This window comes from Symphalangus syndactylus, chromosome 2 (genome assembly GCF_028878055.3).
Source record: "Symphalangus syndactylus isolate Jambi chromosome 2, NHGRI_mSymSyn1-v2.1_pri, whole genome shotgun sequence".
Taxonomy (NCBI): domain Eukaryota; kingdom Metazoa; phylum Chordata; class Mammalia; order Primates; family Hylobatidae; genus Symphalangus; species Symphalangus syndactylus.
The window spans coordinates 147,554,603-147,570,598 of record NC_072424.2 but is presented as its reverse complement, the minus strand read 5'-3'; the positions used below and the strand labels follow the sequence as shown (position 1 = coordinate 147,570,598).

The following is a 15,996-nucleotide window of genomic DNA, read 5'->3' as shown; positions in this document are numbered from 1 at the left end:
AAGAGACATGTTAGAATTAATGCCAGGAAAGGAAAAACGTGGTTTTGGAAGAAGCGGCCACGATCACCTCCGCCTGGATGCTGGTGCTGTGGAGGCACCATCCCTGCAGCTGGTCAGGCCACACTGATCAGAAGCCAGGGAGCAGCCCAGCGGTCCAGGGATCCCCTAAAGGCAGGCCACAGGGAAGGGGCAGAACCAGGGCTTGAGACAAAGTCAGCCTGTCTGAAGCTACCACAGCAGGCCGCCTCTGGAAGCAAATGAAAGAAATAAAAGCCTGTGGCTCTTACCATTCCCAGAGGAGTCAGTACCAAACAGGTCCCACTCCACCTGCCTTCTAAGATCAGGGCAGGATGGGGCATGTTCTTGATGGTACATCTGTAAATGACATAGTTCTACCTTTCTCACTCACTCCTAAGGCTTATGACATAGTTCTACCTTCCTTATTGACTCCTAAGAGTTACACTTTACTAATGTCTCACCCACCATTCAATAAAGAGAATAGAAAGTCACAGAATTCCAGAGCTAGAAAGGACACTCAAGGTTATCCAGGCCAGACGCCCGACGGAAAGGGTTCAGTGCGTTGCTTGTGGTGATGTGTCCCATCCGTGGGAGGCCTGATGGCACGCTCTTTACAGTTTCCTCTGTGACAGGCAGGCACACTTGTCTGCAGAACCCGTAGCCTCTTTCCCATCCTCCCATCTGGACTGTGGACTCTCCTGACTATCCCCTCTCCACCTTCCTGAGGCCCAGGGGGAAGAAAGGGGGCAACCCCAAGCCAAAGAGGGTAAGCAGAGGTCTCCTTTCTTACCACAAGGCTAGGAGTAGGGGACACGACAGCATGCCCTGCCCAGTCAGACTGCCCGAAAGAGAGGCTGTGGCTCTTCCCTCCCCCGCCAGCCTGCCTTCATGGGTCAGGTGGGTTCTGCTGAATCTTCACCTAGAGGGGCTAACGCCTTTCATGTCATCAAGGTTGGCCTGGCATTTACGGCCAGGCTGGTCATGGATCTCCAGGGCGGGAAGGTGTGGATGGATGAGGCTGGGATGCCCGCTTCACCCAGTAGCTTTACTCCACACCAGTCAACACCAGTACTTCCAACATTACTAAACCCTAGATCTAGACCAAACTGTGTGCCATCATCAGCTGGATGTGGTCAGTCTGCAGGCCTTGAGCATTTCTGCAGGATGTGGTCACTGAGGTCTCACCACCTGCTGCAATCACCTGGGGCAAGCTTCTCAGTCGGGGTGGACTCCAGATTCACACAGAGCTGCCGGGCCCTCCAAGTCTAGCCCACCTGACCTCATGACAGCCCCGACTGGTCCCTCTGCCTGCACGTCTGGCCCACAGGCATCTGGCATCAGCTCCCACCCTCTTATCAGGCCTTTGCTTAAATATCACCTTGTCAAGGAGATCTCAGATCTGCTATTTCAAGCAGCAGAGAGAGCGAGGGAGGGATGGAGGGGGAGCATAAGCTCCACCCACCCATTTGGACCTACGTGCTCTGCACACACTCACCTTCCTCTTGGGAGCACCCTCACCACGGCTCATGTGAGGAAGGCCTCTCATCCCAAAGACTCAGAATCTCAGACCCTGCATTCTTCCCAAGCAGCCCTAATATGCACGGCCAGCTGGAGACAGACCTGCCAGGTCAGGGCTGTAGGCCCCCAGCCCACGGGGAGCCCCGAGGACAGGCGGTGAGTTCTCCACACACACACGACCTCAGGGCTGCAGTTTCTGACCTGAAAGCAGACTCTTAGCCAGAGTGGAGAAGCGAACTGGAAAGCCACAGCACGTGCATTGCACAGGACTGCACCCCAAGGCCAGAGTCGCCTAGGGCAGCTGCAATGGCCCATAGCACCAGGCTTCAGTATGAGTTTAGGTAAGTTTACAAAACCCCTCCCATTGTTTTTGGGTTCCCTGTTCGTGCTTCACTCCAATCAACTGCAGCACCTTCTAAGTTAAAAAGCAATCTCGAATATCCTTGCACAAATGGAAGGTCTTTTGCCCAGATCTCAGTTGCACTGCACTGGTATAAATACTCGGATGATTTAGTTAGTGACAAAGTGGAAGTGACCCTTATGGTTAGGCTGTAGTAGAGGCCATGAGAGGATGGACTGCACGTGTTCAGTGGGGCCATCTGGAAGCTCCAGATGACAGTGAGTGCACGACCTGGTGGGGTCGAGTTTCTGCAGGTTAAGCTCATTCAAGGAAACACATCTCAAGCAAATGTAAATCTAAATTCATGGAGCTCTCTCTCAAGGACGAGCATTTCACAAACAGTCACCATCAATTCTCATCTACCCTGAACAATACAGTGGACTCGCAATTCTGTCAAGGATGGGCATTTCAGAAACATTCACCATCAATTCTCATCTCAACAATATAGTGGACTCGCAATGTTTGCTGACTGTACAGACCCAAGAGGAAAGGACATGGCACTCAACAGACGTGTGGCCCCGCAGCCTCCATGCAGACTCCACCTGAGACAGACCCCAAAGGTCAACTGGATTCACACCGAAGACTTGCTGTGTTTTAGGGAATAATTTGAGCAGCCTGCGAAGTCTCTACACATTTTAGACGTTGTGAAAGTCATAAATACCATAAATTAAAGGCTGATTTGGATTTTAAGGGATTAAATGATAAATATTAGGTAATTTCAAAGTTTATTAAGTTTGGCTCTCAAAACTATACGGAATTTGAGCTCATATACTGATGTGAAGTTCTTGATGTATTTAAATTCAGCACAATACATGCATTAAAACAGTATCTGTACAATGTATGTAAAAAACAAAGGGTTGGGGCTATTTCCTACCTCACACTTTAATCCAAGTCACGGAAAATATCAGAATTCTATTACCTGAATACAGCTATTGGTGAAACACTATAACCTGTCCTTTTTTCATGAGAACAATGGATCTCCCACATGTAAATTTTACAAGTGCCTTCTAGCGAGTAAATTACAAAAACTGGATCTTGAGCAGAATGAACTGATAGAAAATGAATAAAGTGGCCAGAAGCAGACAGGGCTAGCATCAAGCATGGAAAATTATTTGTCTTTATTTCACTAAATGATAAAAATTAGATGCATTGGTATATTTATCTGTTTATTTACTGGAACTATACAACCTTTCTGAAACGGAGGAAGGCAGTTAGCAGCAAAAGCACAAGGTGAGAGGCAGTGCCATGCAGGTGGCCCAGCAGAGTGACCACTGGCCTTCTTACCTGGTCCCTGGTCTCTCCACGGCTGTCCCTGACTGGAACGGCTATACCCAGAGCCCGTCCTGTGGTAGCTGGAGCCCTGTCTTCCCCACCTCCCTGTGGGAACACATGGTCAGAAGATTAGCAACTTGTCAGATGTCTTAACCCAAATGACACATCATGTAAGGGTGGCAAGCAGCACCAGGTCAGCAGTTTCCCCATACTTCAATCAGAGGGAGGGTCATGAAAAAACGCAAATTTAAGGGTTGCGTCCCCAGAGAATCTGGCTCAGGAGTGGAGTCACAGATCTGCATGTTACACCTTACCCCAGGAGAATCTGGTATTGGTGGAGAGAGGTTAGACTCTGCAAACAAAGACTTGAGCAGCCCAACCACTCCTCTTCCCTGGGGCCCCCTGGACCTACGCAGGCCGTGGCGCCCATGACCAAGCCCATCCCTCTGGGGCCCTGGGTGAGGCATGGAGCAGCACTTCTGGGACTTGTGAGCTTCTCCCCACTCTCCACAAACTTCATTCACACACACTTTTCGTACTTTAAAATTTCCGTAACTTCCCAGTCCATGACACCTTGTCCTGTTTGTCTCTACTAGAAGGCCTGATTAAATACAAACTCGTGTGGTTTTTTAAAGGTATCGTGATCGTCCATGGTGCTCCACAAAGAAGGCCCAGGCCGTCCAGCCCTGCCATAGGCACTGTCCCTGCTCTACAGGTGCACTGGAAGCATCTGCGAGGTGGGCCACATTGTGACCAGGACTCCCAGTGCGTGACCACACATGCAGTGTGCAGGCCGCCTGGGGCCTTAACTATGAGTGAAGAGTGGCCTTGCAGGACATGCCTCCGCCAGGCTGGTTCTCCCTGGACATGCTGCGGTGTCCACGGGGGCATGGCCTTGTGCTGGCACATGCTCCAGGGCTGCCCTCAGGACCGACCCCCTTGTCTGGGACCCAGATACAGGTCCTGAACTAACAGATTTCTGATCACATCACCTCAAAAAAGTTCAAAAGCTCCCCGGTGTGAGGTGGGTAGAAAAGCCACGACTCGCCTGGCATTCAACAGCCTCTGTGGTCTCTAAGGCTGACTCACCTTCCCCAGTGTCCTCCTACTGTGGTGTTTTACCCTAGTCTAGCTACTGAAAGTCCCCCAAGACCCACTTTCCTGCCGTTTGTGACTGCTGCCCTTGTCTCTGAGCTACTGGTCTGCAGGACTGGTGACATGCTCCTCACGTCTGGCCAGGGTCAGCCTGTGTGTGCTCATCTTACACACGTGGTCTCCAGCTCACCTCCAGCATGGGCACTCGTGACCACACACTGAGAATAACAGGTGACTCCAAGCTCGGAGCAGTTGTGAGCTCACAGCTGTCAGCTTGGGTCCAGAGGCCAACACACCAAGAGTAGCTTGGTGTTGCAGTGGCCTGGCTGTGCGGCCCGTTTAAGCAGACAACAGCAGCCAGGACTGCAGAGCCCCACCACGTCCCTGCAGCCCTTCCCCAACACAGGAGGTGCAAGCTCAGCATTACCCAAGAACATGGGGCTGGAGCCAAGCGGTGGAGGCTTCAGTCTAAGTTCTGCAACTAAGAATCAGCTTGGTTTTGGGTGAGCCATGTGGGGCATAAGGTTCTTCAGCAAAATGAGGGACAGAACCATATAACCTTAAGTTGGATTTGTGAAGAAAATTACTTTGAGAACAAAAAAGGGAACAGTTTCCAAATCACGAAATGATCTTACTAATCTATCATAGCTCTTAAAATGTAGTTCGCCTCATTAATGGAATAATACGAAAGGAAAATGTAGTTTGCCTCATTAACTTGGAATAATATGACAGGACACTGATTTCTGCCCATTGTATGCAGACTTCATTAGAAAATAGTCAAAATTTGCCGGGCGCGGTGGCTCATGCTTGTAATCCCAGCACTTTGGGAGGCCGAGGCGGGTGGATCACGAGGTCAGGAGATCGAGACCATGGTGAAACCCCGTCTCTACTAAAAATACAAAAAATTAGCCGGGCGTTGTGGCAGGCGCCTGTAGTCCCAGCTACTCGGAGAGGCTGAGGCAGGAGAATGGCGTGAACCCAGGAAGCGGAGCTTGCAGTGAGCCGAGATTGCGCCACTGCACTCCAGCCTGGGCGACAGAGCCAGACTCCGTCTCAAAAAAAAAAAGAAAATAGTCAAAATTTAGTTTCTATAAAGATTACAAGTACCACTGTACCACTGCATTAAACTAACAGGTCATCTTTAGTGCTCAAAATAAACTTGTCATGCAGGACCTCATGGCCTCTGAAATGAAAGAGGAGTTTGGCCTGACAACCGCCATGCCTACTGCCACCTAAGCAGCAGCGTCCAGCATCTGCAGGTCTCTCAGCCCCTTGTCATGGCTTCGCTGACAACCTCAGTCTGGAGAGGAGAGGGAACCCTGCAGGACTGTGTATGCAGTGCAGACTTTTTTTTTTTTTTTGTAAAGACAGGGTCTCGCTATGTTTCTCAGGCCAGTGTCAAACTCCTGGCCTTAAGTGATTCTCCCACCTCGGCCTCCCAAAGTGCTCAGATTACAGGTGTGTGCCCAGCCACGGCGCAGACTTCTGAGGACCTACTGCCAGCCAGGTAAGGAAACGGGCAATGTGAGAGAGTATCACACATTTATTTTGCAATAAATCAACTTTGTTTTGGGGTCTCAATCTCTGTCTATCTATAGTTGGTGGCAGAAAGTCAAAAGACGGAGAAAAGGATTGGAACAGTAGAAAAAGCAGCCTTCCCTCTCACGGTTGGACATGGCTCCACTCATCCCGGCTGCTCTCCCTTTGTGGGGTGCTACGCACGACACCTGGTGGGATCTGGGCGCATCTGAGGTAGCTACTCCCCTCATGACACAAAACCTCTGAGAATGGTATTTGCAAGGCTGACACCAAGTAGTTCTCCTAGAGATAGTCTGGGTGGATAAGAATCTGGGCTGAGTTCTCCTATTCCATCAAGAAAAATAATGGGACTGCAGTAGTTACAGGTGTAAACATGAACTGAAGGAGGGCATGAAAGAATAATTAAAAAGTCTCATTAACAAAATAAACTAATAAGATGTCTAACTTCACTGACAGACAAAGCAGCATTCAATCAATGAGATACATTTTTCACCTACCAAATTGGTTTTTAAAAACCAGCGGATCACGAGGTCAAGAGATTGAGACCATCCTGGCCAACATGGTGAAACCCCTTCTCTACTAAAAATACAAAAATTAGCCAGGCGTGGTGGCACACGCCTGTAGTCCCAGCTACTCGGGAGGCTGAGGCAAGAGAATCGCTTGAACCTGGGAGGCGGAGGTTGCAGTGAGCCGAGATCGAGCCACTGCACTCCAGCCTGGGCAACAAGAGCGAAACTCCATCTCAAAAAAACAAAAAGTCTGACTCACCCCAGACTTTTTAAGTGTCAAGGGTACCCTGAAACGGAAACTCTTGCTCACTGCTGGAGAAGGTATTCAGTGATCATTTACGTGAAATTGACTACATTTCAATTTATGATTCCACAGACAATGATATTCTGTTTTAAGAAAATAATAATAATACACATAAAAGCATTAGGAGTAATGAAAAAAAAAAGGAAATATCTTCAGAGCTCCAAACGGGGGAACAGCTATCTAGTGGTGGAAGATTCTGTGGCCGTTGTTTAAGAAGAATGGTGTTAACGCCCTAAGTTAAGTGCTAAGTGGGAAAGCAGGATGCAAACTGCATGGAGTGTACTCACAATGAGATCCAAACACAGAAAACCTCAGCAGAAGCCCACGTTGTTATTTTTATGTGACAGAATTAAAGGCCATGTATATTTCCTTTTTAATTACTTTCTTTATACTCACTTTTTATAATACTTTTATTATAAGAAAAAATAAACCTAAACTCTTGTCAAATAAACAAACATTACCTAAGGAGCTGTTCCACTTTGGGGAGCCCTAGAAAGGAGTTTACACACACAGAAAAAGAGTTCTTCATTATTTAATTAATGAGTGAATCCTGAGAAATGTTCCTGCTGGGACCAGAATTTAAACCACTGGGTAGAGATCTATCATTTTAATACTTTTTTTCTGAGATGGAGTCTCAGTCTGTCACCCAGGCTGGAGTGCAGTGGCGTGATCTTGGCTCACTGCAACCTCCACCGTCCAGGTTCAAGTGATCCTCCTTCCTCAGCCTCCCAAGTAGCTGGGATTACAGGCGCCCGCCAACACGCCTGGCTCATTTTTGTATTTTCAGTAGAGACAGGATTTCGCCATGTGGGCCAGGCTGGTCTTGAACTCCCGACCTCAAGTGATCTGCCTGCCTCAGCCTCCCAAAGTGCTGAGATTACAGGCATGAGCCACCACACCCGGCCCTATCATTTAAATTCTATTCTGTTCATCCAACTGTATCAGCCTCTTCTTAGAATTCATTGACCAACAAGACTCAGGAAGCAGTTAGGCTCTACGCTTGTGGGGCTTCTCGAGGCACCTGGTCCTTTCCCACCTGCGTGGTGTGAGCCCCAGTGGGCTCGGCCGGTGATGCGTCTGTTCTCCTTCATGCAGGCCTTGCAGACGACTGCCTTCAGGTTGTGGAATTTGGTGAGCCGAGATCTCTGCAAACAGACCAGATGCAAATGAGATGTGAGGGGCCAGATGTGGCAGAGCAGGGCCAGATGTGGCTGGAAGGAAGCTTAGGGGACACCCTCCCACGCTGTTCCCCAGGCGAGGCAGCAGTGGTGGCTGCACCCTCCTCCCAGGCACCAACCGCAGCACAGTTCTCCTTCAGCATGACCACATCCCAAGAGGGTCTTCGAGAACATAGTCTCCTAGATCCCCCAGAAAAATAACACCAAGCAGCTTCTGTAGGCTAAACAATGATTTCTAAAAAAGAATCTTCAAGTCCTATGATGACAATTTAGGTGATTACCACACAATCTTACCTTAAAAAGTGTTTGGATTTAATATATCTTAATCTTTCAATTCTTAATTATAAGAACATTCAGCAGAAATACCAACGTCAGAAAAAAAAACAAAAACAAAAACAAAACAACATCAGCAGATCAAGAAATAGAACATGGAACATTCAACCTTTCCTTCAAGCTTCCTGTTTTATTATTGAATATTCTATCCTAAACTTTTTTTTTTTTCCCCAAACTAGAACCTATAATCACTTGGAACTTGGTCAAGAGACTCTGGATAAAGAAAGGAAAAGATCCTTGATGGATGACTTACAGGCTATGGTCCAATAAGGCTACTTTACCTTTCATTTCTATAGTCTACTTTCCAATACTTATTGGCTTATTAGAAGCATATTTCTCCTCTTATTCTGCTTTTGTTCTCTATAAAATTCAGGCTGCTTCCAAGTTCTAAATACTTGCAGTCCTATGCCACTCTGGAGTCTGTGTGTGTGTGTGTATGCGAGGAACAGTGATGGCAACACATTATCAAATGTGTTCTCTCTGCTATGAAAGCTTGGAGTGCTTTATCGTGACAGACCGGTATGCTCTCTCACGGATCACACCGCTTTTCTCATCCCTGCGGGTATTAAAACACATTCCAAATGAGCTTGGCTTGAGGCCTTATTTGGAAATCTTCCAGGAGTCATGTAGCGATTTTATTTATTAAGCTGGACAGCAGCCAGCGTCCCCAACTAAACTGGCAGCCTTTGGGGAGTATTTTCAAGTAATAAATCATAACTACACCTATCAGATTAGTCTGATATCTGTGGGGGCACTTTTGCAGGGAGTATTAGTTCCTCATTAAAAAATGAGGAGAGGGGCTGGTCGCGGTGGCTCACGCCTGTAATCCCAGTACTTTGGGAGGCTGAGGTAGGCGGATCACTTTGAGCCCAGGAGTTCAAGACCAGCCTGGGCAACATGGAAAAACCTCATCTCTACAGAAAATACCAAAATTAGCTGGGACCTACCTACCTTCCTTCCTTCCTCCCTCCCTCCTTCCCTCCCTCCATCCTTCCCTCCTTCCTTCCTTCCCTTTTCCTGCCCTCTGTTGCCCAGGCTGGAGTGTACTCGGCTCACTGCAGACTCCCTGCCTCTGGCTCCGGTGATTCTCCTGCGCCACCACCTCGCCCTTGTTTTTCTCCTTTGGCTGGAGACGCGGTTTCGCCATGTTGGCCAGGTGGTTTCCAGCTCCTAGCCTCGAGTGGTCTGACTGCCTCGGCCTCCTGAGGTGCTGGGACTGCAGATGGGGTCTCGCTCACTCGGTGCTCCGTGTTGCCCGGGCTGGAGTGCGGTGGCGTGGTCTTGGCTCGCTGCAGCCTCTGCCTCCCAGCCGCCTGCCTTGGCCTCCCAGGGTGCTGGGATTGCAGCCTCTGCCCGGCCACCGCCCAGTCCAGGAGGTGGGGAGGGTCTCTGCCCGGCCGCCCATTGTCCGGGATGTGGGGAGCGCCTCTGCCCGGCCACCGCCCCGTCTGGGAGGTGAGGAGCGCCGCTGCCCGGCTGCCCCGTCTGGGAGGTGAGGAGCACCTCCGCCCGGCCGCCCCATCTGGGAAGAAGTGAGGAGCGCCTCTGCCCGGCCGCCCCGTCTGGGAAGAAGTGAGGAGCGCCTCTGCCCGGCCGCCCCATCTGGGAAGAAGTGAGGAGCGTCTCTGCCCGGCCGCCCCTTCTGGGAAGTGAGGAGCGCCTCTGCCCGGCTGCCCCGTCTGGGAAGTGAGGAGCGCCTCTGCCCGGCCGCCACCCTGTCTGGGAAGTGAGGAGCGCCTCTGCCCGGCCACCCCGTCTGGGAAGTGGGGGGCGCCTCTGCCCGGCTGCCCCGTCTGGGATGTGGGGAGTGCCTCTGCCCGGCCGCCCCGTCTGGGAGGTCTACCACGGAGGCCAGACACAATGTGGGGGCTGGACGTGGTGGCTCACGCCTGTGGTCCCAGCACTCTGGGAGACCGAGGCGGGTTGATCACTTGAGGCTGGGAGTTCGACACCAGCCTGGCCAACATGGCGAAACCTATGAAAAATACAACAGACAAACCAACCAACCAACCCAGCGACAACAAAACAGATCTACCCTGGAGTCGTACTCTAATTTTTTCTATTTTCCTCCCTTTCTGATCCTTTATCCCACTTTCTTTTTCTTCCTCTTCCTTCTCCTTCTTCTTTGTCAAATAGAGGATTGAGTTATTATCATTGATCCATACAAAGTCCCTCTCTCATTTATTTTCTTTAATTCCCACCCCCCATTTCTATTCCCCGTCTTACCATGTGCAACCTTCCTAATATGTTTGATATGCATCTTTTTGTTTGTATGTGTTTTTAGAAAATGTTTGTTTTGGGTGCAAAAAAAAATTAAAAAAAAAAAAAAAAGAACAATACTCTTGTTTTAGTAACTTAGCCAAAAACAATAATGTGCTGAGCATTTACTCCTTCTGGTGTCAAGAATTTCTCCTTCTCTATACTGTGTTTTACTTGCAGTTGGTTTAGAACAAGAAATTCTTCCTTTTTAAATCCTGATAATGAACATATTTTGTGGACATCTATTATAATCCAACAAGGGCGTGTCTGGCAAGTCATTCCCCCTTGGTTGAGAAGCAGTGCAGCCTGCACTGTCCACAGTGGTAACCACTGGCCATGTCTGGTGGGCGTGATTGAGGAACTGAACTTTTAACTTTAATTTTTATCAATTTAAATTTAAAAACTGACACACCATTCAAATATTGGGCAACATTTAAGTGTGTTTGGAAAAACTTGAGTATATAAGTCTACATTGTCAATTGTAAAATTTATAAAATCTAAATGCAAATTAAGTTCCAAAGGAAATTTAGCATTCAAATTGAAAATCTTTAGGTATAAAATTCACGCTGGATTTTGAAGACAGTATGAAAAATGCAAAATATTTTGTTAATGATTTTGTATTGATGACATGTTAAAATATATTAAGTATATTTCAAAAAAAAAGACTTGGTATTTCTTTTAAAAAATGACAGCTTTACTGAGACAAAATTCACATACCATAAAATTCACCATATTAAAGTGTGCAGTTGTTTTCAGCATATTCACAGAAGGCTGGAAACATTCCTATCTGGATGAATCTTGCCCCGCCATATATAAAAAAATGTGTGGTACATAGTAGGTGTTCAATAAAGGGCAGCTGTTTGAGAACATAAAAAAAAAAAAATTAGCTGGGCATGGTGATGCACACCTGTGGTCCTGGCTACTCAGAAGGCTGAGGAGGGCGGATCACTTGAGCCCAAGAGGTGGGACTTTGCAGTCAGTGGAGATTGCACCACTGTACTCCAGGCTGGGCAACAGAGCAAGACCCTGCCTCAAAAAAAAAAAGTATGTGTATTACATATATGTGTGTGCATGTGTGTGTGAGAAATGGGGAGAGGAGTAAAAAGCACTTCAAAAATTAAAAATGTGTCAGACTGGGTGTGATGCTGCTCGCCCTACCTAAGCCTAAGTTTGGGAGTCCTGAACCCTTTTTAAGAATTCTGGAAGAAGCTACAGGTTGAGCACTCCTAATCTGAAAATCCAAAATCTACAACTGCTATAAGTGGAAAATTCCACACCTGGTCTCATGTGATGGATGCAGTGAAAACACCGTTCCATGCACGTCATTACCAATATTGTATAAAATTACCTTTGGGCTATTGTATAAGGAGTATATGAGAGATACATGAATTTTGTGTTTAGATTTGGGTCTCAGCCCCAAGATATCTCACTATGTATGTACAGCTGACCCTTGAACAACATGGGTTTGAACTGCATAGATCACTTACACTCGAATTTTCTTCTGCCTCTACCACGCCTGAGGAGGCAGCAAGACCCACCCCTCTTCCTCCTTTTCCTCAGCCCACTCAATGTGATGATGATCACCTCCATTTAATGGACAGTAAATATAGTTCTCTCTTATGATTTTCTTAATCACATTTTCTTTTCTCTAGCTCACTTTATTGTAAGAATACAGTATATAATATATATATAATACAAATGATGTGTTAACTGACTGCTTATGTTATTGGTTAAGGCTTCTGGTCAACAGTAGGCTCTTTGTAGTAACATTTTGGCGGAGTCAAAAATTATATACAGGTTTTCCACTGCAGAAGGATTTGGAGCCCTTAACCCTTGCATTGTTCAAGGATCAACTGTATATGCAAACATTCCAAAATTCCAAAAACATTCAAAATCCAAAACACTTCTGGTCCTAAGTATTTCAGATAAGGGATATTCAGCTTGTATTAGCTATGTTGATGCAGAAGCCTGATGCTTCAAATCATGTGTTCCTGGTTTAACGGAATCCTTTATTTGGAAAGCGTTAATTTGAAAAATGCAACAGCCGACTTCATGTTTTTTGTGTAGCCTGGAGCTACAGGGATGTTTCTGGTGAAAGGTAGGTGTCTGTGAACTCACATTTTGTTCTAAAAGAACCTCCACAGCATAACCCTTTTCAGATTGCAAGTACTTCTGATGAAAAAGCTTCCCATCAAATACATTCCAGGGCATGAAATCACTCGTCTTCCAGGGGAAGCCACACGCGCTGTTGACTAAAACCAGAGTGGTGAGGCCGCGGACGAGAAGGGAGCCCAGCTGCACGGCTCTGGGGTTGATGTAATCAGGCTGTGGAGACCAGAACACACACCAAAAATGTAAGACAGGAGTCACACATGCGGGAAACAGATCTCAGCACTGCAGTTACTCTGCTCAGAACGGATGCTCGCTCAGTAACTGGACAGCATCACCACAGCTGCATCCTCAAAGCTGAGCTTCACCAGCTCTACTGATTAGAGGCCTTGGAACAACCTCAGCTGACAGAAATGAGGGGGCCTCCTCAGTAAGAGTGTGTCTTCATCCATCCACCCACCCACTCCAACCTCAGACACTTCCTCAGGCCTGCTTCACATACGCAGGCAGTGAGCACAGTGTCTCTTGCCTCCCAGGAACCTCTATGCTGAGAACAGAAATGGTGAAAACTTTGATCCACTAGGAAAAAGCTCACATGATCATTCACTTCTGGGTGCATTCTTTCCTGAACAACTTTCTTCAAAGGCAAAGGGACAGACAGGGAAGCCAAGAGAGTATCATTGTAGACACTATTAAGTTTATTGTATTTAAAAATCGTAATTGTTGCAGTTATGAGTATTTGTTATGAAAGATCTAACTTTAAATGAACACTTATCATTTAAGAATAAAATGGCTTATGTATCTCACTAGGTTGATAGGCTGATAATCTTTGCAAATTAAGACCATAGCGATATGAAATATTTCTTTTCACTGTCAAGTTTACCTTGATGTCCAACATTCTGTTCTCAAACGGGGAAGCTATCCTAAGATGCTGTAGAGGGTTCCTGCATTAGCGAGGATGCTGCACGAGATACTCTCTACCTCCTGGCTGACACTGGCTCCATGGAAAGTGATACCGATATCTAGCGAGTGTCCACATGAGTCCATAAATGAGGTACGTGAAACTGAATCCGTCATTGTCTGGCTTATCTATGTAGCTCAAATTAACCAAGAGCTATTTTAAATAAAACTGAAATAAATTAGGAAAAAAGTAACAGATATTTTATCCCCTTTAGAAGTTAAGGCTGGGAGCCAAGATGGCCGAATAGGCACAGCTCCGGTCTACAGCTCCCAGCCTGAGCAACACAGAAGACGGGTGATTTCTGCATTTCTGCTTGAGGTACCGGTTTCATCTCACTAGGCAGTGTCAAACAGTGGGTGCAGGACAGTCGGTGAAGCGCACTGTGCGCGAGCCGAAGCAGGGCGAGGCATTGCCTCACTCGGGAAGCGCAAGGGGTCAGGGAGTTCCCTTTCCTAGTCAAAGAAAGGGGTAACAGACGGCACCTGGAAAATCGGGTCAGTCCCACCCTAATACTGCGTTTTTCCAACGGGCCTGGAAAACGGCACACTAGGAGATTGTGTCCCGCACCTGGCTCGGAGGGTCCTATGCCCACGGAGTCTCGCTGATTGCTAGCACAGCAGTCTGAGATCAAACTGCAAGGAAGCAGCGAGGCTGGGGGAGGGGCGCCCGCCATTGCCCAGGCTTGCTTAGGTAAACAAAGCAACCAGGAAGCTCGAACTGGGTGGAGCCCACCACAGCTCAAAGAGGCCTGCCTGCCTCTGTAGGTTCCACCTCTGGGGGCAGGGCACAGACAAACAAAAATTTCAGCAGGAATCTCTGCAGACTTAAATGTCCCTGTCTGACTGACAGCTTTGAAGAGAGTAGTGGTTCTCCCAGCACGCAGCTGGAGATCTGAGAACGGACAGACTGCCTCTTAAAGTGGGTCCCTCACCCCCGAGCAGCCTAACTGGGAGGCACCCCCCAGTAGGGACAGACTGACACCTCACTCAGCTGGGTACTCCTCTGAGACAAAACTTCCAGAGGAACTATCAGACAGCTGAATTTGTGGTCTCACGAAAATCCGCTGTTCTGCAGCCACCGCTGCTGACACCCAGCCAAACAGGGTCTGGAATGGACCTCTAGTGAACTCCAACAGACCTGCAGCTGAGGGTCCTGTCTGGTAGAAGGAAAACTAACAAACAGAAAGGACACACACAGCAAAAACCCATCTGTACATCACCATCATCAAAGACCAAAAGTAGATAAAACCACAAAGATGGGGAAAAAACAGAGCAGAAAAACTGGAAACTCTAAAAAGCAGAGCACCTCTCCTCCTCCAAAGGAACGCAGTTCCTCACCAGCAACGGAACAAAGCTGGACGGAGGATGACTTTGACGAGTTGAGAGAAGAAGGCTTCAGACGATCAAACTACTCCGAGCTACGGGAGGAAATTCAAAACAATAGCAAAGAAGTTAAAAACTTTGAAAAAAAATTAGACGAATGGATAACTAGAATAACCAATGGAGAGAAGGGCTTAAAGGAGCTGATGGAGCTGAAAGCCAAGTATCGAGAACTACGCGAAGACTGCAGAAGCCTCGGTAGCCGATGCGATCAACTGGAAGAAAGGGTATCGCTGATAGAAGATGAAATGAATGAAATGAAGCAAGAAGGAAAGTTTAGAGAAAAAAGAATAAAAAGAAATGAACAAAGCCTCCAAGAAATTTGGGACTATGTGAAAAGACCAAACCTACGTCTGATTGGTGTACCTGAAAATGACAGGGAGAATGGAACCAACTTGGAAAACACTCTGCAAGATATTATCCAGGAGAACTTCCCCAATCTAGCAAGGCAGGCCAACATTCAGATTCAGGAAATACAGAGAACGCCACAAAGATACTCCTCGAGAAGAGCAACTCCAAGACACATAATTGTCAGATTCACCAATGTTGAAATGAAGGAAAAAATGTTAAGGGCAGCCAGAGAGAAAGGTCGGGTGACCCACAAAGGGAAGCCCATCAGACTAACAGCTGATCTCTCGGCAGAAATTCTACAAGCCAGAAGAGAGTGGGGGCCGATATTCAACATTCTTAAAGAAAAGAATTTTCAACCCAGAATTTCATATCCAGCCAAACTAAGCTTCATAAGTGAAGGAGAAATAAAATACTTTACAGACAAGCAAACGCTGAGTGATTTTGTCACCACCAGGCCTGCCCTAAAAGAGCTCCTGAAAGAAGCACTAAACATGGAAAGGAACAACCGGTACCAGCCCCTGCAAAAACATGCCAAACCGTAAAGACCATCGAAGCCAGGAAGAAACTGCATCAACTAACGAGCAAAATAACCAACTAACATCATAATGACAGGATCAGATTCACACATAACAATATTAACTTTAAATGTAAATGGGCTAAGTGCTCCAATTAAAAGACACAGACTGGCAAACTGGATAAGGAGTCAGGACCCATCAGTGTGCTGTATTCAGGAAACCCATCTCACGTGCAGAGACACACATAGACTCAAAA

The 15,996-nt window shown here is 47.3% G+C and overlaps 1 protein-coding gene across 12 annotated transcripts in view; it reads right to left on the bottom strand.

Annotated features, from left to right (window-relative positions):
• The window catches only part of FAM120B (family with sequence similarity 120 member B), a 103,676-nt gene that overhangs the window by 6,375 nt on the left and 81,305 nt on the right, over positions 1–15,996 (bottom strand). For 8 of the 12 annotated variants that reach the window (XM_063623999.1, XM_055269849.2, XM_063623996.1 and 5 more), the window contains 3 exons: positions 12,544–12,750; positions 7,692–7,800; positions 3,221–3,313 (listed from right to left, as the gene is read on the bottom strand). In XM_063623999.1, the coding sequence (XP_063480069.1) occupies positions 3,221–3,313; positions 7,692–7,800; positions 12,544–12,750 (409 nt within the window). The remainder of the gene's footprint in view (positions 1–3,220; positions 3,314–7,691; positions 7,801–12,543; positions 12,751–15,996) is intronic. The other 4 variants (XR_010117273.1, XR_008655414.2, XM_063624002.1 and 1 more) reach the window with 1 other exon arrangement.